We start from the raw sequence: 26,133 nt of genomic DNA on the forward strand, positions 1-26,133 counted from the left end.
TTAATGATGCATCTTATAATCCAAGACATTTTAGATTTCTCCACCAGACAGCAAAAGCATATACCATGTCCCTGTATGCGTGTGTGTGTTTCATCATTTAATTTCACTAGCTATAATGGGGCTTGGCTTACAGTAGAAAATAATTGTTTTGTTAATTGATTACTTATTCTACTATAAAAAGACCTGTGTGGTAACCCGAACAATCTCTTTGTTCACTTGAAGCACCTGTCTCTAAGAGCTTTCTAGTCTATTGATTTTAGATTTAGACCCTCCAATATAACCTGACGTGGAAGCTTATAGAGACTATTGTGTAGCTATCAAATGATGACCGTAGAGATTTTCAAGTATGTGTCAACACATGACTATGTTCACTTGAAATAATGTGAAAGAAAAATTCAGATTATAAAGTATTAGGGATATAATGATTGAAATCAGCAAGGAGTCAGGCCTTGGACTGGTTGGACATCTTTTTCTTTTTTCCAATGGTAACATTATCTGTTATTTATCTGTGTGAAACTCCCAATTTTCTTCCATATTTTTTAGCTTATTACATTCTGTTGGGCTTAAAGATTTATTTGCTGCTGTGGTCACTTGCTTTTCGACAAGAGGCAAAAGGTTCTACTGACATCTACCTCAGGTAGCAAAGATACTTGCCTAGAGTAGGTACTGTTTTATGTGGGCCAAGGTTGGAACAGGATATTTTTCCTTAGCCTTGGGAACCATACTAGTAAAATAGTTTGTCATAGGGTGGAAACAAAGGTTTTCTCACCACTTCTTCTATACCAAGACTTGACTCTGTCCCCTGTATATACTTTCTTAAGTTTTCTTCTTAGAAGAAAGTAGGTCTAGCTAATCCACTTTTCCTGCAGTTTCCTTGGGACTATTGCATGGGTAAAAATGAAGTAACATGAATGAAGATGAAAAGATAATCTTAAGTACTATAAGTAAGTTTAGTTTCTTTGTTATTGTAAAGAGGTCTGGGTTTACAATTTAATATTAGCTAGAATTTGAAATAATACTTTCTTCAACTGGCTAGTAGCATTACTGATATTAAAAACTTTGGAGAACGGTTAAAATATTGTGTGTGATTGGCTCAACTGTAATGTACAATTTATATATTTTATTAAATTTGTGACATATGTATATCTAAGGTGTGAATTATTGGAAAAAAGGGAACAGCTGATAGAATTAGAAAAAAGAAAAGGATAATATTAATGATAGGACACAGCATTTTAATAAATATATTTAATATATATAAATATATTGTATCTCAAGAATTTGATCCTGTTCTCAAGTCTGTTTATTACTGATTTTCAATTGTAAACAATACTAGTTCCACCTTTTTTCCTTTCTCTTTCCTTCAAACATCATCTGGACACTTAACACAGTGCCTGGCATATTCTAGCTTCTTGATAAATGTTTTAGCTATTTGAATGAGTAAAGGAATGAATGAATGGAGAGTGAACAAATGAACGAATGATGAAGTTTTAGTCTTTTGCAGTACAAATAAATATACGTGTAAATTTCTCTTATTGAGATTTGAAAACAGTAATCTTTTAATAATTTAGGTAATGTAGAGGAAAAGATTAATTCGTTTTAAAATGTTAACACTGGAGATTTTAGAAGTAGGAATTATACCATCTGAACTACAAATGGAAAATAAGAATTAAATGAAGTAAGGTTAACTTGAAATTGAAATGAATTTATGAGATATGTATTATTTAATGTAAAAGTAATTGATTGGTAGGCTCAGAAGATATTTTTAAAGACTTTATTCTCATTTTAACTTTGCTTATTCTAGAATTTTGTCAAGTATAAATTGTTTTGAACTTTCTACTTAAATTGAATCAATTTTTATTTCTGAATCATTGTGGATTCTAATTTAGTGCAACTGAATCAATGGATTTTACTGTGTATCATATATTGGGTTTAATGCTATATATGTATAAAATATTTTCCCCCACATTTTGGATCTATATGATTCACATTGTCTATTGATTCTGTATTTAAATATTTGAATATGGTTTATGATAAAGTGTATCAGCTGTGATGTCAGGCAGTTTTGAGTTTCTATCTCTAATGTATTACCTCTTAGTGAGCAATTTATTCATTCAATGTCTCAAACTTCAGTAGTATCTTGTATAAAATGGAGATGATTTATTCCTACTACCATAAAAGGTTATTGGGATGATACAATAAACTTACATATGTAAAGTGCTTTGCATAGTGTTTGGGATATGGTAGGTATTCAGTAATTGGGAATAACTATTTTTCTCCATTGTGTGTGTGTGTGTGTGTTTTTTTTTTTTTTTCTGCAGCTTTCCCCACAAATAAACCAGAGAAAGATGCAAGACATGTAGTAAAAGTGGTAAGTGTTGCTCATAGATTTGTATTTCACATATATTTGACTTTTTCCTTTTCTGCTTTAAGAATGTTTTGGCTGGGCGCGGTGGCTCACGCCTGTAATCCCAGCACTTTGGGAGGCCGAGGCGGGCGGATCACAAGTTCAGGAGATGGAGACCATCCTGGCTAACACGGTGAAACCCCGTCTCTACTAAAAATACAAAACAATTAGCCAGGCGTGATGGTGGGCACCTGTAGCCCCAGCTACTCGGGAGGCTGAGGCAGGAGAATGGCGTGAACCCGGGAGACAGCTTGCAGTGAACCGAGATCGCAACACTGCACTCCAGCCTGGTCGATGGAGCGAGACTCTGTCCCCCCCCCCCCCCCCCCCCCCCCCCAAAAAAGAATGTTTTTCACCTTAATTTTTATAACTATTGCCTTATCAGTAAACCTAATGTTATGATCTGTTTTCACGTTGTTAAAACATTAACACTGGAGAACCTTTGTTTTTCTGTATTGCCAACTATTACCCTGGTGTGTTATCTTTCTAGCTATTCTTTCTCTTTCCCTCCCAAATGTCCTCCCACCCTCTCCACCTCTCTAATCAAGATGGTAAGGTCCTTAAAGGCAAGCATAGGATTTTATTTCTTTTTGTGTCCCCTGTACCTAGTATAATGAATGAAATACAGTAGACCATTCAGTAAAGGTATCATGTGTGACTGGATCACAAGGAGAGTTTGCTGTGTATCACCCAGATGTATATGTTCGTATACAGTGAGTGTCTGTGTGTGTTTATGTATACAGTTCTCAGTGCTTTTAATAAGTGTTTCCTGTAAGAAAACTACTTTTATGTGTAAGACTGTATAGGGATAGTGGTACAATATGTTGTTTAAAAATTAGATTCCTCAAGTTTATTTAGTGTTTTCTGAGATTTTTAGTGGAAATCTGGTGCCTATGTTTTATAAAAAGTGATTCAAGTACTATTATATACTACATATATATGTTCATATTTTCACAGTTGAAATAATTCCCTCTTTAGGATTATTTTTTTCTAGTAAAATTAATTATTCTTTTTTTTATAGGAATATCAAGAAAATGGCCCGTTATTTTCAGAACTTAAATTTTATCAGAGAGTTGCAAAAAAAGACTATAGTAAGTAAAATTAGCAAATCAAGCGACTTCCATATATGTGCTTGCTAAAGTGAGTGTTGATATTTTGGTCTTTTACTGGCCTTCTGGAAAATTCTTTTCAATAGAAATTTTATTGTAAAGTGATACAGTTAACTGTTACAACATATAAAAGCAAGACAGATGGTATACAAATCTTGACATGACATACATAATGGGTTATATATTTTAAGTCAAAGTTGTTTCTACTACTTTACATAAAATGTTAGGTTGTTAATCTAAGCTACCAAGAGTTCCCTAAGTGTAAAAGATAGTAGAATGAAATTATTTCTTTTGCAGTAAACCATTTGGATAGGACGGCTATAAGGAAAAAACATTAAAATGGGAAGTAGATAAATGTGTAAAAAAGGAACGATTGTAGAATGGATTGGGGCAAGGTGTGTGGAAATGATTAAACTTTAAGATGTTTAAGAAAATGTTAGAAACTTGAATGTTGGAAAATTAATTGGAGCTGGATACCAAGTGTAAGAATGACCAGTTAGAAGATTTGAATGAATATGAACAGAGAGGAAAAATAACAGCGTTTTATACATGTGATATGAATGGGCTAAGAAAAACATTAAAGAAGTAGACAGGAGTAATGACTGTATAGTCAAGGTCCTTTACATCATGTTTAAGAGTAAGAATGATGAGTCTGGCCTCAATATTTAACTTAGTTTTTCTTAATAAAGTCTTCTAAACATTAAGACCGTAGTCTTTACTAATTGCTTAAACTGTGTCAGAGTGACAAATAGAATCCATTAAACTTGATTGTTTTCAGTAGAGCTCTCTTAAACATAAAAACATAGGCTAGAGTCATGAAAAAATGATGAAAGTTAACTGATTATTTAAGTGGATTTGATTTTTTGTAAACTAATCAAAACCAGTTTTTGTATAAAATAATTTCAAAGTAGGATGGTTTTTCTGCCCAATTTGTTTTTTGTTTGTTTGTTTGTTTGTTTGTCCATTATGGTTTTAGATTTTGAAGTAATAGAGAAGAAAAAGCCATCTGTCTACTGATCCTTTGGCAGTTAACATATGTTATGTTTAGAAATTTAGCTAGCATATAAGGTAATGAATTCTTTTTCTGAAACATTAATATATATGGTATCAATATACAAAGACTATGACTTGTTTTTATTGATTTAATTTAAAAATTTCTAATTTTTTGTTAATTATAGTGGTAACAGTTTGAGCCTATTAGAAAGAGATGTTTGATTGAAAAAAACTTATCTTCTAGGAAGATCTAATTACTTTTTTGGTTAGCTAAATAAATTTGTAGGAAGGTAAGAAGTATCTTTTGAAATAACATGAATCTTTTTAAAAATAAATTTGTCTTTGTAGTCAAAAAGTGGATAGAACGCAAACAACTTGATTATTTAGGAATTCCTCTGTTTTATGGATCTGGTCTGACTGAATTCAAGGGAAAAAGGTAAAATGGAATTATTATAATCAAATATTTCTTTATAACTATTCCTTATGTGGTCTATGAGTTAACTATTGCCATGTAACAAATTACCAAAACATTAGCCTATAACCACAAGCTTGTATTGTCTTAGTGTCTGTGGGTGAGGAGACTGCAAGTGGCTTATCTGGATGATTCTAAATCATGATCTGTAATAAGGATATATAGTCAGCTGTCTGCTGGGTTACATTCATTTCAAGGCTCATCTGGGGAAGTATTTGTTTTCAAGCTTACTCATGTGGCTACTGGTAGGCCTAAGAAGATCTGCTTTTAATTTACTTATGTGATTGTTGGCAGGCCGTCTTACTTCCTGACCATGTGGGTCTTTGCATAAGCTACCTGAGTGTTATGAAAAAGAGCTGGCTTTCTCTAGAGCAATTAATTGGGGGGAAGGGGAGAGAGCATGCACACAAGTGCATTCAAGAAGGAAGTCATTGTTTTTTGTAATCTAATCTTAAAAGGGATATTATCACTTCTGCTTTATTCTCTTTGCTAGAAGCTAGTCACTAGATAGATCCATTGGTCCTGAGAGAGGAGAATTAAGTTCTATCTCTTGAAGCACAACAAATAAGTTATAGAAATATCTTTAAAACCACCAAATATGGCTAGTCCTATATATAATTTATTAATAGTGTTTGAAAAAAGAAAAAAAGTCTGTCATTTTTTATTTACCCTTTTGTGCCAGAGATTTTTATATACTTTATTTTTTTGTCCTTTGAATAGCCTATTAAAATAGGTGATATTATTTTTATTTCATAGATGAGAAAATAATCTCAGATGTCAGTATTTTGTTCAAATGGTCTCTAACATGCTTTAAATTAAAAAAAAAAGCAAGCAGTAATCTTGAAGTAAAGGACTGCCACTAGGGGACTGAATGACTAATTGAATCTTGGTACGTCCATATCATGTCATATGTAGCCCATTAAAGAAGTCCATTAGAGCTATACTAGTTGCCTTAGAAGGATTTTGATATGAGATACTATTGAAAAAAGTAAGATGGAGAAAGTACTTATAATATGATCACATTTTTGTAAACCAAATTCTTAAATGTTTGTGTTTGTGTATGCATACATAAATATAGAATAGGGGCTGATGTGGATATATAAATGAAAGGAAGGAAAGAAGGTATGGAGGGTGCCAAACAGAACAGAAAAGGAAGAAGTGCACTTAATAAAAGACATGTTTATAAATGTATAGAAAAGGTAAACATGATCTTATCAAGAAACAAATATAAAATTCATGTGACTGGGCGCGGTGGCTCAGGCCTGTAATCCCAGCACTTTGAGAGGCTGAGGCAGGCAGATCATGAGGTCAAGAGATTGAGACCATCCTGGCCGACATGGTGAAACCCCATCTCTACTAAAAATACAAAAATTAGCTGGGTGTGGTGCTGCACACCTGTAGTCCCAGCTACTTGGGAGGCTGAGGCCGGAGAATCGCTTGAACCCGGGAGGTGGAGGTGAGCCAAGATTGTGCCACTGTACTCCAGCCTGGTGACAGAGTGAGACTCTGTCTCAATAAACAAAAAACAAAACCAAAAAAAAATCGTGTGGACGATAATTTGTTCAAGGCCATATGACAAGAAAGTCATGGAGTCAAAATGAATTGCATTCAGTACTATCTAATTTAAAAAGATTTTTTCATTATGTAAAACAGTGTGAATGGTTCAGTACAGCCTTCTCTTCTATAAAACCAGCTGCAAAGTAAATACTGAGCAATTTCTGCAAAAGAATAGCAGAATTATGAATGCGCATTCATTCTCTAATGGGTTTAGATTGCATTATACCTAGTTGTTAGGTTGAGTGTGATTTTTCTTGTTTCAAATTAAATAGTTTCAAGCATTACTTTCTCAGGATGATCTCTTTTTGATGATTCTTTCTTACAGTTACAGATTTATGGTAATAGAAAGACTAGGAATAGATTTACAGAAGATCTCAGGCCAGAATGGTGCCTTTAAAAAGTCAACTGTCCTGCAATTAGGTATCCGAATGGTAAGAAAGAATTACTTATTTCACATGCTCCATTTCCAAATTATTTACTTCTTACAATATAGAAATCTTTTCCCTTTGTGAAATTATTACAGAATGAAGGATTATTGCCCTAGAGACATCAGTTGTTAGGAGAAGAGGCTATTTTGGTGAAATTGATAACAATGGGCTCTGTAAGTGACAGAATGTGCTGTGTCTGGCACTGCAAACTCAATTAGGCTTTGGTTCTCCAGTCTGATCTTCTTTTTCCTCAGAGCTTTGTTTTACATACCAGAACAAGCTTTCATTGCTGTAAGAATAACCTTTCTTTTATCAGTTTTAACAGTGCAAATTATGGTGAAATATATTGTCAGCCATTTTAAACATGTGATGGTAGGGGGGTGCTATAAAGATTTTATTATGAGTTTGGGATGGTGGCAATAATTAGTTGTGGCAATGAATAAAATATACTTTGCCAAATCAAAAGCAATGAACTCTCAATAGCACTCAGGCATACGTTTGTTTATGCTACATATTTGTCTTATATGTTTGGTGTAAGTCTCATTTTTTCACTTTCAGTAGCATGAAGCTGCTTATGCCAGATTGGGATGCAGCAAATACAATGCATTAATTTTCTCATTTATCCATCCTCCAAGCCAACAAATGTTTATTTAGTACTAAGTGTATGTAACATGCAAGGCTGAAGGGCTTTAGAGATGAAGCTAAGGAGTTTTCTATTACCATACAGAGGAAGAATACCTTTCCCTTTGCTCATGGACATGGCATTTTGTTCTGAGATTCTCAAGGCTTGATTTATAATTATTTCTTAGGTGAGGAATTGCTGAGTAGGCTTCAGTATTATTTAATCATAGATCTCTGATTTTATGCTATGTTTTTTCTCTCTGTGCAGTGCGGTTTGGCTCCTGGGCTATCAGAAATTAGGCAGAAGCATTTTTGAATCCTGATTTTCTTCCATTGGAACTTCAACTAAAATACTTGATTTTTGAGGATCATTTTACTTTTTTTCTAGGATGAATAACCAGAAGATGTGATATTTTAGAATAACCAGTAATTGTGAAATAGATTGCTCTGTCATTGTTAATATGAAAAAAACCCACGTTATTCTATATTCAAAATGTTGGAATTCATCATGAGTTCTAAATAAATAGCAGTATAACCTTATTTTATCTATTTATTTTCACAGTTGGATGTACTGGAATATATACATGAAAATGAATATGTTCATGGTGATATAAAAGCAGCAAATCTACTTTTGGGTTACAGAAATCCAGACCGGGTAAATACATACCTTTGCTTTTAATAAAGGTCTTTAATGTATGAAACTGAAACATTCAGAAAACAAACTTCTAACCCAGAAGAGTTTACAAATGAGGGTGTAACATGATGAATGTTGTAATTTATCTTACCTGCTTATCTGATTTAATCTTTGTACGAAACTAATGAATAATTAGGATGAGAAACTGAGAGTCAGAGGGGTTAAATAATATGTTAATGGGCACATAGTTAAGAAGTGGCTGAGCAGGAATTTGAATTTCTGAGCAAATATAGATAAAGAAGCATCAAAATCTAGTGGGAATAGAGATGGATTTATGTAGAGGTTAAAACGCTGTCACATTAGTTCATCATTTCCTACTGTATAACCAATTAAGTTTTAAGCAGAGAGGCCGGGTGTGGTGGCTCATGCCTGTAATCCCAGCACTTTGGGAGGCCGAGGTGAGTGATCACCTGAGGTCAGAAGTTCGAGACCAGCCTGGCCATCATGGTGAAACTCCGTCTCTACTAAAAATACAAAAATTAGCCAGGTGTGGTGGTGGGTACCTGTAATCCCAGCTACTCAGGAGGCTGAGGCAGGAGAATTGCTTGAACCCGGGAGGCAGAGGTTGCAGTGAGATGGCGCCATTGCATTCCAGCCTGGGAAATGAGAGAAACTCCGTCTCAAAATAAATAAATAAATAAATAAATAAAAGGTTTTAAGCAGAGAAGCTTTTCTATGAAAACATTGTGTAATGATGAAAATACTCTGTTTGACTGTCCAATATGGTAGCCATTAGCAATATGTGGCTTAGTACTTGAAACGTGGTCAGTACAATACCAACTGCTGATGGGTATCTGGAGTAACAGGAACTCTCATTTGTTGTTCATGGGAATGCAAAATGATACAGCCACTTTGGAAGACAGTTGCGCAGTTTCTTAGAAAGGTAGACAGTCTTAACATACCAAGCAGCAATTGTGCTCCTTAGTATTTACCCAGATGAGTTGAAAACTTCCATCCACACAAAAACCTGAACATGAATGCTTACAGTTGGTTTATTCATACTCATCAAAACATTGAAGTAACCAAGATGTCCTTGAGTAGGTGAATGGATAAACTGATACATCCAGATTCATTGCTAAATAGAAATGAACTTTTGAGCTATGAAAAAACATGGAAGAAACCTAAATGTATTTTGCTGTGTGAAAGAAACCAATCTGAAAAGACTCATTACTATGTAATTTCAACTGTATGGTATTCTGGAAAAGGCAAAACTGTAGAGACAGTAAAAAGATCAATTTTTTACTATCTCCATGGGTTAGAAGGGAGAGGAAGGATGAATGAGTGAAGCACAGTGGATTTTTAGGTCAGTGAAACCATTCTGTATGATACTATAATGGTGGATACATGTCATCATTTGGTCGTTAAGATCCATAGAATGGACAAGACCAAGAGTGAACGTAATGTAAACTGTGACTTTTGGATGATAATGATTGTCATTGTAGGTTCGTTCATTCTCTGTAAAAAATGCGCCACTGTAGTAAGAGATGTTGATAGTGGAGAGGCTTTGTGTGGGCTTGAGGTATATGGGAACTCGCTGTATTTTCCACTCAGTTTTACCTACATTGCTCACCTAAATCAAACCTAAAACTTCTGTAAAAAATATAGTCTGTTTAAAAAACATAGATTATATTTTTAAATATTAAAATATTAATATTGAGAAGTGGAATTTTTAATTTAACTTAATTTAAATTTAAATAACAATATACCTAGTTGTTACTGTATTATCACATGTTTAAAGAGTTAAATGAGTCTATAAAAAATTAGAAAAAATGTAATTGAATATTTGATCTCTGCATGGGTTAAATTTCTAAATAAAAATACAAGAGAACAAAAATCTTAACTGAAAATATTGACAGCTTTAAAATTTTAAGATATCTGTATATTTAAAATTTCTTCAAAATGAAAGGTGAATGAGAAACTGGGAAATAGATTTATAACAAATACTTGGGAATATCTAGCCAGTACTAAAAAAATAATAATAAGAAAAACACAAAATACCTTGTTAAAGCAGTGATCGAAAGGAATGAATAAACAGAACAGAGAAGGAATATGACTGTCCTAGAAACAGGAAAAAAGGCCACCTTTGCAAAAAATGAAAAGATAAGGGGACCAAAACAGTGAGACACCCTTTTTAAAGGACTTATCAAATTGGAGAGGTCTAAAATAATAGTCTGATAATATTGAGGCTGATAAAGGTACCGGCACTTTTAGAATGCCCTTTGGGAATGTAAATTAAATGGGTATAGGAAAATAAAGTTAGTGAAAGGGAAATTTGGCAATATCTGCATACTTTTTAAAGATTAGGTTTTTTGAGATATAATTTACAAACAGTAAATGTCACCCTTTTAAATGTACAGTTTGATATGTTTTGACAGATATATATATCATGTAACCACAACTGCCACCAAGATGTAGAGCATTTCTTTCATTCCCAAAAGTTCTCTCATTCTTGTCAGTCCCCTTCTCCTGGCATTGCTCCCAGCCCCTGGAGATGATTTCTGTCCCTATATTTTTACGTTTTCAGGAATGGTATGTAAGTGGAATTATAACGTATGTACTGTTTTATGTCTGTCTTCCTTCACTTAACATAATGCTTTTGAGATTTATTTTTGTAGGTCATTAGTAGTTTATTCCTTTTTATTGCTGAGTAGTATTCTACTGAAAACTGCGACGATCTCTGTTCACCTGTTGATGGCTATCTGGGTTGTTTTCAGTTTTTGACAATTATAAGTAAAGTTGCTATAAGCCAAGCATTCACATACGGGCTTTTGTGGAGGCATTTGTTTCCTTTTCTTTTCAGTAAATAACTAGGAATGGAATTTCTGGATCATATGAAAGTGTATGTTTAACTTGGAAACTGCGAAGTTGTTTTCTGGAGTGATTGTGCCGTTATACATTCCCATCGGCAATGTGTGATACTTCATTTGCTCCACCTGGTTTCATTTTTTAAACTTAAAGCTTTCTTATTCATTAGAGTTTATTATAAGTGGTTTTCCAGTTGTTCCAACACTATTTATTTTAAACTATATCTTGGCTTCAGTAATATTAGTTGCTGCTTTTATTGTATACTCAGTTTCCTCATGTACTTGGTTTTATTTCTGTACTTTCTGTTGAATCCCACTGATTTGTCTATTTATATAACAATACCAGCCATAAATACTGGTGCATTAATTTCCGAAGCTTTATAATGTAATTTAACATTGGATTGGACTAGTAGTTCCCTGTAGTTCTTCTTTTTCAGTGTTATCTTAGCTATTTATACTGGATTTTCTGTATTATTTTGTTTAGTTTCATTTAAAAATAATACTTGTTGGCATTTTCATTGAAATTACATTAAGTTTTAAAATTAATTTGGGGTGACCTGACATTTTTATGATGTATAGTTGTTCATAGAACAACAAGGAATGTTTTTGTTTTTCATCAATTTTGCATTAGATCCTTAGAATTATTTTAAAGCTTTCCTCTTACTAGTTTTGCATATTTCTTATTATGTTTGTTTCAAAATATACCTTTTTGTTGATATTGTCAGTGGATTTGTTCTATTATTTCTTATGATTTTTGTTTATATATATGAAAAATTTTATTTCCCTGCATTAATCTTATATCCTGTTAATTTACGGAATTATTTTGTGATTCGGAGTAGTTTTAGTAATGGTCTTTAGAGTTTTCTTAGAAAACTGTCATATGCAAGTAGATACAGTAGTTTTTCTTCTTTTACAGTTCTTGTATTTGATTTGTCTAATTGCATTGTCTAGTACATTCAATACAGTATTAAATAGTAAGAAAGGTAGTAATCATCTTTTACTTGTCCTAATCTTATTGGAAATGCCTGAAGTATTACCCCATTAAATGTGATGGTGGCTTTAGGACTAAGGTTTGTGTATATGTGTGTGAATATATGTGTGAATATGAGTGTGTGTGTATCTCTTTATAAAGTCTAGAAAATATCTGTCAACTCCTATGTTCTTGAATGTTTTTTATTTTTATGGAATGAGTATTGAATTTTTTCAGAGTTTTGTTTAACATCTATAGAAATCATCATATTTGTCTCCACTCTTTTAATGTGGTATATTGCTGAGCTTCTAATATTGAACCAACCTTACTTTTAAGGGATAAATCTCAAGTTGTTATGGCATAATATTAGTATAGTACTCATATTTTGTGAAGTGATTTCATATTGATATTCATAAGTGATATTGATCTATAGTTTTCTAATTTTGTTCTGTTTTTATCATATTTTGCTACCATTATATTTTGTTCATGAAAAGGATTTGGAGCTTTTATTTTCTGTGTTTTAGAACTATTTCTGTTACATTGGAACCATCTGGTCTTTGAATGTGAAACTATTTGATTCTTTTGCTTTTCTGTGAGGTAGTTCTTTGTGATTCTCTACTTTTTTCTATGGAAATTGGTTGTTTAAGTTCTTTATCTCTATTTGGGTGTCTGTTTTAGTTGTTATACGTGTTATCTGTTTTTTCAAATTTATTCGTGCGGTGGTCTGCATTGTAGTTCTTATGACTTAAATTTTTCCTACTCCAATGATTGTTTCTCCCTAGTTATTTTAAATTTTATTTTGTTTTCTTCCTTTTTCTATCCTGGTGAAAGTGACCAGTAGTAGTCCCTTTTGTTAATTTTTTAACAAAGTTCAATTTTGATTCATTAATGTGATTTTTTTCTTTTTTCTAATTATTAATTTCTGATTTTTTCTTTATTAAGTCTTCATATGTACTCTTTTAATTTTACCTTTCTCTTCTTTTTCTAGTTCTCCAATTGGGTATCCTTCCATAAGAGTTTAAGGCTATGAATTTTCCTCCCTTATTGTTTTATATTATATCTAATTGATTTTGATATATAATGTTTTTGTTCTCTTTATTCTTTTGGAAAGTTTGTATTTTTCTTTCACCAAAAAAGTAGTTCAGTAGGAAATTCTTAAATTTGTATGTGGAAGGGCCTTTAAATACTGTTTTTATTAATGCCTAGACTTATCACAATATTATTATGATAATGTTTATAATAAGTTTACTCTTTGGAATCCTCTGATGCTTTAATTGTGACTTAAAAGCTGATCATTTTTTGTCAGTCTTCCATGTTTGCTTGAGAAAAAGGTAGGCTTATTTTCAGAGTGTAAAATGCAACAAAAATCCAAAAGATCTACCTTATTCACTATATTGTTTATGTCATCTGTATCTTTATTTACTTTTTGTCCACCTAAGCTGTTTTGTGCTAAGAGTGGTGTTTAAATGTCTACTCTTATTAGTGTGTTTCTGTCTCCTTGTTCTCCTATAGTTCTTTTAAATAAAAATTATTCCTGTGCTATTTGGTATACATTTGTTACTATATTTGTTGTGTTTTCATCTTGTTTTATGTGTTTTTTTTAATCTTACATTTTTCCAAGTTTTTTAGGGGGAGAGGGACTATTTATGAAAGTTTGTAATTTTTATTGTAGTACTTGCTACAACAACAGTGGTAGTATCGTATTTAGTAGAGTAAATGTAGTTCATCCCCTATACTGGTTTGGTTAAAAATATAAATTAAAATTTTAAATTAAATTATTTAATTTTATTAAATCATGTACCATATTATGATGTTTTAGTCAACAACGGACCACATATACAACAGTGGTCCTGTAAGATTATTATGGAGCTGGAAAGTTTCTATTGCCTAGTAATATCATAGCCATAGTAATGCCATAGGGCAACACATTGCTCATGCGTTTGCAGTAATGCTGGTATAAACAAACCTCTGCTGCTCTTTGTACACTGTATAATACTTGATAATGATAATAAGCAACTATGTTACTAGTTTATATATTTATTTATTATACTATACTTTTGTTATTATTTTAGAGTATATTCCTTCTACTTATATAAAAATGGTTAACAGTAAAACAGCCTCACACAGGCCCTTCAGAAGGTATTCCAGAAGATTGTTAGTTATCATAGGAGAGGACAACTCCATGCATGTTACTGCCCCTGAAGACCTTCCAGGGGGATGAGATGTGGAAGACAGTGATAGTCATGATCCTGACCCTGTGTAGGTCTAGGCTAATGTGTGTGTGATTGTATCTTATTTTTTAACAAAAAAGTTTAAAAAATAAAGAAAAAAGAAAATAAATATAGAAAAAGTCTACAGAATGAGGATATAAAGTATTTTTGTACAGCTATACAATGTGTTTAAAGCTAAGTGTTATGACAAAAGAGTCAAAAAGTTTTTTAAATATAGTTTATAAAATATGATATGGTAAACTAAGGTTAATTTATTATTGCAGAAAGAAAAAAAAATTTTTTTTTTTTTTTTAGACGGAGTCTCACTCTGTCGCCCAGGCTGGAGTGCAGTGGCTGGATCTCAGCTCACTGCAAGCTCCGCCTCCTGGGTTTACGCCATTCTCCTGCCTCAGCCTCCCGAGTAGCTGGGACTACAGACGCCTGCCACCTCCCCCGGCTAGTTTTTTGTATTTTTTAGTAGAGATGGGGTTTTACCGTGTTAGCCAGGATGGTCTCGATCTCCTGACCTCGTGATCCTCCCGTCTCGGCCTCCCAAAGTGCTGGGATTACAGGCTTGAGCCACCGCGCCTGGCCAAGAAAAAAATTTTAAATACATTTAATGTAGCCTAAGTGTACACAGAGTATTTTATAAGTCTACAGCAGCATACAGCAACGTCCTAGGCCTTCACATTCACTCACCACTCACTCACTGACTCATCCAGCGTAACTTCCAGTCCTATAAGTTCCATTCATGATAAGTGCCCTATACAGTTATACCATTTTCAAATCTTTTATTTTTAATGTACCTTTTTTATGTTTAGATATATTTAGATACACAAACACTATTGTGTTACAGTTGCCTACAGTATTTACTATAGTAACATGCTATACAGGTTTGTAGCCTAGGAGCAATAAGTTGTACCATAAATAGCCTAGGTGTGTAGAAGGCTGTACTATCTGGGGTTGTGTAAGTACGCTCTATGATGTTCTCACAGTGATGAAATTACCTAACAATACATTTCCTAGAACATATCCCTATCATTAAGCAATACATGACTATATTAAGAAACATGTCCTTACAGAAGTGATTCGTCTTTAGAAAAGACAATAAAAATCCATTTTAACTGACTTTTTGGTCATTTATTGTGTTAGGCATTATGTTGTATGCTTGAATAATACTATGTTTATAATTATAAATTTGTGCTTCGTTGATAGATAGGTAGATATTATCCTCTTGGACCACCTAACCTAAATTTTTAAACTCTCTTTGAAACCTTGCTGATTTTGGAATATGATATGGTGTTGCACAATTGATAACTAGAAAGGTGGCCTTATGAGAGCTGATCTAGTATTTGGAAAACAAATGTATCCTTCTAGTTTCCTTACTTATAATGGAATTATCAAAAATGTTAGTGGTGTTTTGAGTAATGCCCACTTGCCTGTATCTCTCTGTATGACTTGAAGGAAGTTGATGATATGGTGTTGCACAATTGATAGCTCTAAAGGTAGCCTTATGAGTGCTGATCTAGTATTTGGAAAACAAATGTATCTTCCTGATTTCCTGACTTACAATGGAATTACCAAAAATGATAGTGGTGTTTTGAGTAATGCCCACTTGCTTGTATCTCCCAGTGTCACTTGGAGGAAGTTGATGCAGTTTAAGATTACAACTTTTATTTCAGTGGTGCAGAGGCTCTCCTTACATCTGGAAAGGCACCTCTTTGTTTATCAGATACATTCTTTTCATGCAGCAGCTTTCTTAATGATTCTGGTTTATACTGAGCTTTTCGTTTTCCTTTTTCTAATTTCCTATAGCTCCTAATGTATATTTTAAGTCTGTGAATGCTCAGGTCTCACTTGCCTTTGTGTTGTCTTACATTCTGAATTAGAATGAACTCCTTGAGTTATATTTCTTTTATATTCCTCACAGCATGTATATTTGTATTCCTTTCCTGTAACCCTTCAAGAAATTCTTTATTGACTGCTTAACGCATGAGGCCAGTCTTGCTGTGATATCTGTCATCTCAGTGCCAGGAATACCTTGATTGTAGAGCTGCTTGACCCATTAAACTGCATGTGTTTCTGTTCTAAAGCTGTCTACTAGGTCAAAGAGGATGGCCTTCACAGGTAGAGAGTAATTCTTCATGTCAACATGTGGACGTTAGTATACCTGTGTTCTTTAAAGACACTTGTGACAGTGCCTTCTTGATTCCTGGGAATTGTGGTGGACTAAGAGTCAAGAGACTAGGTTCTAGTTTCAGCACTGCCATTAAGCAAGATTGCAAATTACTTAACCTGTATAGGCTTTGGCTTTCTAGTGTATAAAATAGGAGATTTCAACTAAGTGATCTCAAAGGTTCCTTCTAGCTCTAAAATTCTATGATTTTATGAAAATGTGTTCTCTAAATACTTAAAGCTCATTGCAGAAGGTAACGTTTCTTATGTTTCCAAAGTGTCTGGCCTATTGTTATACAGTTAAGGAAATTGAAAAGTAGAAAAAAAAATTGAAATTTAGTGATCTGGAAGAAGCAATTGTAATACCTGACTTGTATCTGCTGGCAAAACACTTACTTTCAGAGTTCCTAGGATATTCATAGGGCAGGGTCATAAGCCTCATTAAATCTGCTTGTTTACTGTTTGCTAAAGGCAATTCTAACACAATCCATTTATCAATCAAGGTTGCTTGTAAAATGGAGTGTGAATGTAAGAATTTTGCATGGAATGTGCACATAATATGGTCACTATTTAGAAGTAGTGTTTCCTGTGCTGAATATCTGTAAAATTTAGTTTTAGTCACTTCTATATATAGACAATATAAAATTTACTTATGGTAATATCTCTATATTTCATCTCCAGAATAGTGTTATATATCTTAGTTTAATGATACTATAATATTACTAGGTGGTATAGCTGGTGAGACTCCTTTAAAGTGGATAGGGTTTATGTGGATAGGGTTATAGTATAGATTAATATGCATGTTACTCTTTCCTTCCTAGTGAGGTTCTGCTGTTTATTTTCAGATAAGCAAAGAGACTTTGGAAATAGTTCCTGTGAATTTAATTATGTGGACTTCTAAAATTAGTATTTTATGAGTTTTACATTAATAGGATTATTTTAAAAATATATACTTTCACTGAATTTTTCTTCGTTTCAGTATAACTGTCATATGAATACATTGTTTTTGAACTTTGATAATTTCTTATATATCTAGATTTCATGGAACAGTTCTATAAACTGTTTTAAGGTTCTCTCAGTATTATTTTTCAAATAAAAATAAACTCTGTCCTAAATTTTATTTCCATCTAACTTTGTGTAATGTGTTAATACTTCTATTTTACTAAACACCAATTTGTTTATTAAAGTATTTTAAAATTGTTTAAGTAATCAAATGCATTTCTTAGCTTAATAGTGTTCCTATTGTTCAAATATATTCTTAACATGGGCCAAACCAGTTTAGAGCCATATTAAAAAATTCTTGTTTTGAAATCCTATGTAAATGATAGCTATCTGAATATGGGCTACTAGAGTCTTATTATTATTGGAGGGTAGTGATGGATGGAAAATATTGAAGAAAACAGCATAAAAATTATGATTTAGAGTCCATGGTTTCAATATTTAAAATATTTTGTGAGGCTTCTTTTCCAGTGCTCGTAAGATTCTGAGGCAAGTAAGAAGCTGTTAGATATATAATTTTCCCTGTAGAACAATATGATCTTTTCAATCTTTTATTTTGAAAATTTTAAAACTTACTTAAAAATAGAGAATTCCATATGACTATCACTTTTAAATGTTTTATCTATTTTTGATGGAAATATTTTAAAGTAAATTATAGATGTCATTACATTTTACCTAAATACTTTAGAGTGTATGCAGCTCCAAAAACTAAGGACAATTCACTATATTATCAGAATGTGATTACTATTCGTAACAGACTTCACAGTCACTCCTTAATGTCAGATACAGTTTTATCTCCCATTTTCTTCTTTATCCTAAAATATGAGAATATAGAAATACAGATAATTATTCTAATTGTACTTAAGCTCTCCTTTTCTTTGTTTTGTGACTTTTTTTTACTGGACTTCTCTGTGCCACACTTTCTCTTTCTGTAAATCCAGCAACCTAGTCCATGTGATTTCTTTGATCCCTTTTATCTCTCATAGCCTCTGACTCACTGGGTAGAACTGGTTGTTAGCTAAAATCTGGTTAGGAAACTAGTGGTATAGAACCAGGTGAATGTGATTTCTTTGATATATATGTACATCAGGAGAGCATGTTTCTTATCTTATAAATAGGAAAGCAGGGATTGTGTTTATTTCAACTTATATTTCCAGAAGCTGGTATAGAGCATGAAAACATAATACGCACTCAGTAAGTGATGGGGGCACAATGAGAAATTAAATAGATTAATGTATAAATGAATTTATTAATCAATGTTCAGGAGTAACAGGTCAAGCCAACCAAGTAGAGCTGGATATAGTGATCGCCAGGTATAGTAACTAAGTCATTTGTAGATTTCTTAAATTCCCATTGGGAAAGATCTACCCAATGTGTCAAAAGATCTTTACTATTTAATATAGCCATTATGACTGTTTCCTTGCAGAAAACTCTATTAGCACATTCACATAGAGAAACCGACATAGGGAACTGCTGTGGGTTGAATTGTACCTTCTCAAAAGCTGTTAAACCACTATGAGGAAAAAACCCCCACATATTAATATTAACCTTGAATATAAATGGATTAAATACTGCAATTAAAATACACAGATTGCCAGAATGGATTTTTTAAAAAAATGAACCAACTATATACTGGTTACAAGAAACTCATCTTGCTGGTAAAGACACTTATAGACTGAAGGTCAAGGGATTGAAAAAGATATTCCACGCAAGCAGAAACCAAAAGCAAGTAGGAGTAGCCATGCTTATATCAGATAAGACAGGCTTTAAATCAAAAACAGTAAAAAACAAACAAACAAAAGAGGAGGTTATTGTATAATGATAACATAATTCAACAAGAGGATATACTGGTCCTAAATATATATGCCCTAAACTCAGGAGCAGCCAGATTCATAAAACAATATTACGAGACCTAAAGAAAGAGATAGCAATACAATAATAATGGGGGACTTTAACACCTCACTCACAACACTAGACAGATCATTGAGACAGAAAATCAGCAAGGAAACTCTAGATTTAAATTGAATATTAGATCAAAAGGATGAAACCGATATTCCAACAGTTGCAGAATATACATTTTACTCATCAGCACAGGGAACATTCTTCAAGATAGACTGTATGTTAGGCCACAAAACTAGCCTCAATAAATTTTAAAAAATCAAAATCATATCAGGTGTCATGTCAGACCACAGTGGAATAAAACTAAAAACTAATGCCAAGAATAGTTCTTGAAACTATACAAATACATGGAAATTAAACAACACATTCCTCACTGATCTTTGGATCAATGATGAAATTCAGATAAAATTTTTAAAATTTTTTGAAATGAATGAAAATGGAGACACAATGTACCAAAGCCTTTGAGATACAGAAAAAAACACTGGTAAGAGGGAATTTTATATCTCTAATGTGTACTTCAAAAAAAGAAATCACAAATTAACCAAACATCACATCTGAACAAAAAAACAAGAACAAACCATACCCAAAGCTAGCAGAAGAAAATAAGTAGCAAAGATCAGAGCAGTACTAAGTAAAATTGAGACCAATAAATAAATAAATAAATAAATAAATATTAAAAATTAAAATCAACAAAATGAAAAGTTTGTTCTTTAGAAAGAGAAACTAAATTGATAAACTACTAGCTAGACTAACCAAGAATAGAGAAGATCCAAATACACATAATCAGAAATTAAAAAGGAGACATTTCAGCTACTACCACAGGAATGCAAGAGAGCATCAGAGACTTCTGTGAACAACTATATGCTTATAAACTAGAAAACCTAGAGGAAATGGATACATTCCTAAAACATACAACCTCTCAAGATTGAACCAGGAAGAAATAGAAACACTGAACAGACCAATAACAAAGCAGTGAGATAGAATCGATAATAAAATATCTTCCAACAAACAAAGCCCATAACCAAATGGCTTCATTACCAAATTCTACCAAAAGTATAAAGAAGAACTGATACCAATCCTACTGAAACTGTTCCAAAAAATCGAGGAAGAGGAAATCCTCCTTAGTTCATTCTACGAAGCCAGTATGACCCTTATATCAAAGCTAAACAAGGACAAAACAAAAAAACTTTATCTCAATATCCCTGATGATCATAGATGCAAAATCCTCAACAAAAACTAGCAAACCAAATCCCACAGTGCATTAAAAAGATAATACACCATGATCAAATAGGTTTCATTCTAGGGATGCAAGAATGGTTCAACATAGGCAAATCAATAAATGTGATTCATCACATAAGCAGAATTAAAAAAAAAACCCATATGATTATACATGCAGAAAAAAAGCATTTGATAAAATTCAGCATCTCTTCATGATAGAAACCCTCAACAAACTAGGCATAGAAGGAACATACCTCAGAATAACAAAGGCCATATATGCCAACATCATACTAAATGGGGGAAAGTTGAAAGCAATCTCCCTACAAACTGGAATAAGACAAAAATGCCCACTTTTACCACTCCTGTTTATCATAGTAGTGGATATCCTAGCTACAGCATTCAGGCAAGAGAAAGAAATGAAATACGTCCAGATTGCAAAAGAAGAAATCAAATTATCTCTATTTGCCAACAATATGATCTTATATTTAGAAAACCCTAGAAACTCCTGCAAAACCTCTTAATTTTGATAAATGAATTTAGTAAAGTTTGAGGGTATAAAATCAATGTATAAAAATCAGTAGTATTTCTATACACCAATAACAAGCTAAGAACCAAATCAAAAAGGCAATTTTATTTACAGTAACTACCAAAATGAAATAAAATACCTAAGAGTATATTTAACCAAGAAAGTGAAAGATCTCTACAAGGAAAACTACAAAACAGTGATGAAAGAAATTGTAGATGATACAAACAAATGGAAAAACATTCCATGCTTATAGATCAGAAGAATTGTTAAAATGAGCACAGTGCCCAAAACTGTCTACAGATTCAATGCAATCTCTGTCCAAATACAAGCATCATTTTTCACAGAATTAGACAAAAACCAACCTGAGATTCACATAGTACTAAAAAGGGGGCCTGAATAGCCAAAGCAACCGTAAGCCCAAAGAACAAACTGACCACAAATTATACTGCAAGGCTATAGTAACCAAAACAGCATGGTTCTGGTATCAAACTAGACACATAGATCAATGGAAGAGAATAGAGAACTGAGAAATAAACCCACATATCTACACCCAAGTGATTGTTCAGAGTCAACAAAAATGTACACTGGGGAAAGGACACCCTGTTCAATAAATTGTGCTGGGAAAATTGGATTGCTATATGCAGAATAATGAAAATGGACCCCTACCTCTCACCATATACAAAAATCAACTCAGGATGGATTAAAGACCTAAATGTAAGGCCTGAAACTATAAAAATTACTAGAAGTAAAACAAGGGAAAGCTCTTCTGGACATTGGTCTAGGCAAATAACGACTAAGACCTGAAAAGCTTAAGCAACAAAAATAGACAAGTGGGATTTAATTAAACTGAAAAGCCCCTGCACAGCAAGAGAAACAATCAACTGAGTGAACAGACAACCTGCAGAATGGAAGAAAATATTTGCAAACAATGCATATGACAAAGGGCTAATATCCAGAATCTGTAAAGAACGTGACAAGAAAAAAAACCCCATTAAAAGGTGGGCAAAAGACATGAACAGATATCATTTAAAATAAGACATACAAATAGCCAGTAAGTATCTGGAAAAAATGCTCAACATCACAAATCATCAGAGAAATGCAAATTAAAACCACACTGAGATATCATCTGATGCCAGTCAGAGTAGCTATCATGAGAAAGACAAAAAATAACATGTTAGCAGGGATGCAGAGCTAAGGGATTGCTTATACACTGTTGGTGAGAATATAAGCACAATCTCTGTGGAAAATAGTGTGGAGATGTTTCAAAGAACGAAAAATAGAACTACCATTCAATCCAGCAGTCCCACTACTGGGTATCTACCAAAAGGAGCAGATATCATTGTATCGAAAAGATACCAGCACTTGTATGTTTACTGCAACACTATTCACAATAGCAAAAATATGGAATTAACCTAAATGTCCATCAATGGATGATTGGATAAAATGTGATATGCATGTACTATGGAATATTATTCAGCCATAAAAAGAATGAAATCCTGTCATCTGCAGCAACATGGATGGAACTGGATACTATTGTCAGGTGAAGCAACTTAGAAACATAGTCAAATACAAAATAATATTGCACATGGACATAGAGTGTGGAATACTGGTTATTAGAGATTTGGGAGGGTAAAGAGGAGGAGATGAGAAATTACTTCTTGGGTACAAGTATGACTTGTGTCCCTATAAAAAGGGGAAATTTGAACACGGAGACAGACGTGGGAAGACAATGTGAAGAGGTGGGAAAAGTACCATCTGTAAGCCAAGAAATTCCTGAGATACCAGAACCTAGGTGAGAGGAATGGAAAAGAGTACCCCTTGCAGCCTTCCAAAGGAACCAACCCTGCTGACACCTTGATTTCAGACTTCTAGACTCCAGAACTCTGAGGCAATACAGTTTCATTGTTTAAGCCACGAGGTTATGATACCTTGTTGCAGCATCCATGCAAAATTAATACAGAAACTTAGAAGTCTTTGAGTTTTATTATATAAAATTTCCAAGTAATTGTAATAGAAATCTCAGGATAATGTTCTGTTCCATGAAACTTCCTCACACATTAGCATGAACACCAATGTGTATACACACACACACACACACACACACACACACACACACACACACTCTGTGGGCACTAGGTTAGGGAAAGAGAAAGGAGGAGGAGAGGTGAGAACAGAGGGCAGAAATAGGGATCTACTTTTATTTTGTCTGTAGCCACTCCAGGTGGGACCAGACCAGTTAGTGTTTCTGAAATGATTTGTTTTACACATAAGGCCTGCAAGCAGTTCTTTAACATGTGTGTTGGGATCTTCTCTGTATTATATAGTCTACTTATTTATTCTGAAGTTGTATTCTTATACAGTAGCAGAAAGAAGATATAAGAAGAAGGGTGTTTACCTTCTCTTAATCCCAGGCAAAAGGTTTGATAGAAGAAGTTTGGGACTATTTTCTAGAGTCATATTTTACATAACTTTGAATTTTCAGGATTCAGTCTAGGATATGAGCTCTAGAATCAGACTCTCTGTGTCTGAGTCCTGGCTCTACGTCTTGTTACCCCTGTGTTTTTAGCCAAGTTATTTCACTTCTTTGATCTGTTTCATCATCTAAAAATAAGGATAATAGTATCTCACTTGAAGTGGCATTAGAAGAATCAAATGATTTAAACGTGTACAAGTCTTCGACCAGCATCTGGCACATAGTAAGCACTCAGTAACAGCTAGAAAACAATATATTTTTATGATTGGTATGCTGGTAACAAAAGACACCTTTTCTTATTTTGCCCTATAAGAACTCTTCAGATTTATGAAACAAGATGGTTAGATTAAGAAAATGGTAATTTACTAGACTTAGTAAATATACAGTTTTTCCCAGGTGTATGATTTGATGGTAGATATCCCTCTAGTTATAGGAAATAGAACTATAAGGGTTTAATTTCTATCATAAGGGGAAATGTGTTTACATTTTAGTAATGTGTATACTTTAAGTAGATTGTAGTCTACTTAAATCACCTATCCCCAGTAATAAAATGTAGTTGCCAAGAAAGTTAGTGCTTTCAAAAGTTAATGTTCAACTGTCTACACTCAGTACCTGCTTATTGAGTATCCACTGAGTCCACTGGTTATACTTCTATTTCTAAAAGCCCGATGCATACATGACCAAAGAGCAGTTTATGACCAAAATATTTGAGCATCCTGCTTCACAAAGTGTTACATATAGGCTTTTTTTTTTTTTTTTTTCAGTTAATGTGGGAAAATGGCATTTCTGATTTTGAATTACTCCTTGAACTGTGTAAATTGAACAAATTAAAAGGTGTCCTTTTTTAGTGGCTGTTAAAAACCATGGAACTCCAAGGGGCTATGCAGGTAGCACTATTGCTGGCGACCTCAAATACTGTCTTTGAATTTAAGAGCATTTGTAGTTAGTATAAACCAAGTAGGCTACTTCCAATGCTGGATAGTTGTGTTTTATGTAGACACAGCCTATGTATGTTGAACCTTTTTATAATACACCAATGGCAGTCAAATTATATAAGCTAACATTTTGTGAGTGTCTGCTGTTTAAAAATATACCAAGCTCTGATAATGCTTACTGATATACTGAAAAGTCTTGATTAGGTTCAGATTTGAATCAGACAAAGAGGAAGACCATTAAGCCAATGCAATCCAGATTACCCTCTTCCATTGCTTTTTTAATTTTGTTAATGTACAAACACAGGTTGTGTGTCTTGATTAGACATTAAGAGTATCATAGGTTTCTTCTTGTAATCCTTGAGAACTGACGTCAGAAGGACAAGTTGGAAATAGCCTGTAATGGGAAAGATTTTCTATAATAGGTGAAGGTATTTTTAGTAAAGAGGCAACTTGCTAGCCTATGAACTGTTGAGGGAATTTTCCCCAGAAGTCTGAAAAGCCTATTAAGTCACAGTCCTATTTAATCAAACAGGCTTTGATGTTTTGCTAAAAGAACCAGATTAGAATAGAAAAGCAGATCATGAGGTCAAAATGCTATTATCATTTAGATTATTACTAAATATACATCAAGGTTTTGTTTTGATACTTGAATTTATGGTAGTATTTAAGGCAGTCGTAGTCTTGGTCCTGATGGGGCAGAAGATGGAATGAAGCAGTAATAGAGGCACAGCTTTTCTGGTTGTTATCCAATATGATGACTTCGTGAGCATGTCATTAAGTCTTTCACTCAAAAAATATGAAAGGATAAAATTTTCAGTTTGTAAATATGAATAGATACAAGATCTAGGAGGAAAAAAATGATCCAACATACAAAGCAGATTATTTTTAAGAACAAGCACGTGTTGCTTCCATCAGAAAACAGAAACTGCCGTTTACAGCTCACTAAAAGATAAAGGATAAACTATAGTTTTGAAAACTGTATCTTCATGCTTATTCTAATAAACCTCATATTTGAAAAGTAAGCCAGCACCTCTTTAAGGTTCTGTTACTTTGTCTAGACGGAATTGTGATAAAGCACTAGTATCATTTATGGGGTTTTATTATTGGCAAACAAGGCAGGGTAATTGAGGAGAAACAAAAAAGTACTGTATGATAATACAAAACAAATTTGCATCAAAACATAATAGCATCTGTGAGACTACATCCATGTTTTAACAGATACGAGTGATTCTTGTGAACATAAACATGTTGCTGCTTCATTTGGTCATATAATGGTTTCATAAGTATGCATGTAATTTATTGTGAAGATTTTTGCCTTATGGTATCTTGTAGAAAAATAGGAAAATATTATTCCCTATTCAAATAAAATAAATGATGGCTTTTTGTTTTAAAGAAAAGCTTTAAAGTTGCTCAATACATGTATATACTCTTCCCAGTGGGTTTTTCTTTTTTATTGGTTGAAGACCTTTTATTTATTTGTAAACCAGTTAACTACAATGCTGTTCATACTGCAAAGTAACTGGCCTTTTTCAGTTTCTTGTGAATTAATCCATTCAATTTCAAGGTCTTCTCTCTTTACACATGATATTTTCTGGAAAAATGTATGGAGTTTAAAAAGTGGTGTCTAGCTTGCCATTTTTAAAAGT

General features: G+C 33.2%; 1 protein-coding gene across 7 annotated transcripts in view; it reads left to right on the forward strand.

The window, feature by feature from the left end:
* The window catches only part of VRK2 (VRK serine/threonine kinase 2), a 105,130-nt gene that overhangs the window by 32,531 nt on the left and 46,466 nt on the right, over positions 1-26,133 (forward strand). For all 7 annotated transcript variants that reach the window (XM_023228250.1, XM_026446631.1, XM_023228253.1 and 4 more), the window contains 5 exons: positions 2,319-2,368; positions 3,426-3,495; positions 4,855-4,942; positions 6,861-6,966; positions 8,147-8,239. In XM_023228250.1, coding sequence (XP_023084018.1) covers positions 2,319-2,368; positions 3,426-3,495; positions 4,855-4,942; positions 6,861-6,966; positions 8,147-8,239 — 407 coding nt within the window. The remainder of the gene's footprint in view (positions 1-2,318; positions 2,369-3,425; positions 3,496-4,854; positions 4,943-6,860; positions 6,967-8,146; positions 8,240-26,133) is intronic.

The sequence above is a fragment of the Piliocolobus tephrosceles genome, chromosome 15 (genome assembly GCF_002776525.5).
Source record: "Piliocolobus tephrosceles isolate RC106 chromosome 15, ASM277652v3, whole genome shotgun sequence".
Lineage (NCBI taxonomy): Eukaryota > Metazoa > Chordata > Mammalia > Primates > Cercopithecidae > Piliocolobus > Piliocolobus tephrosceles.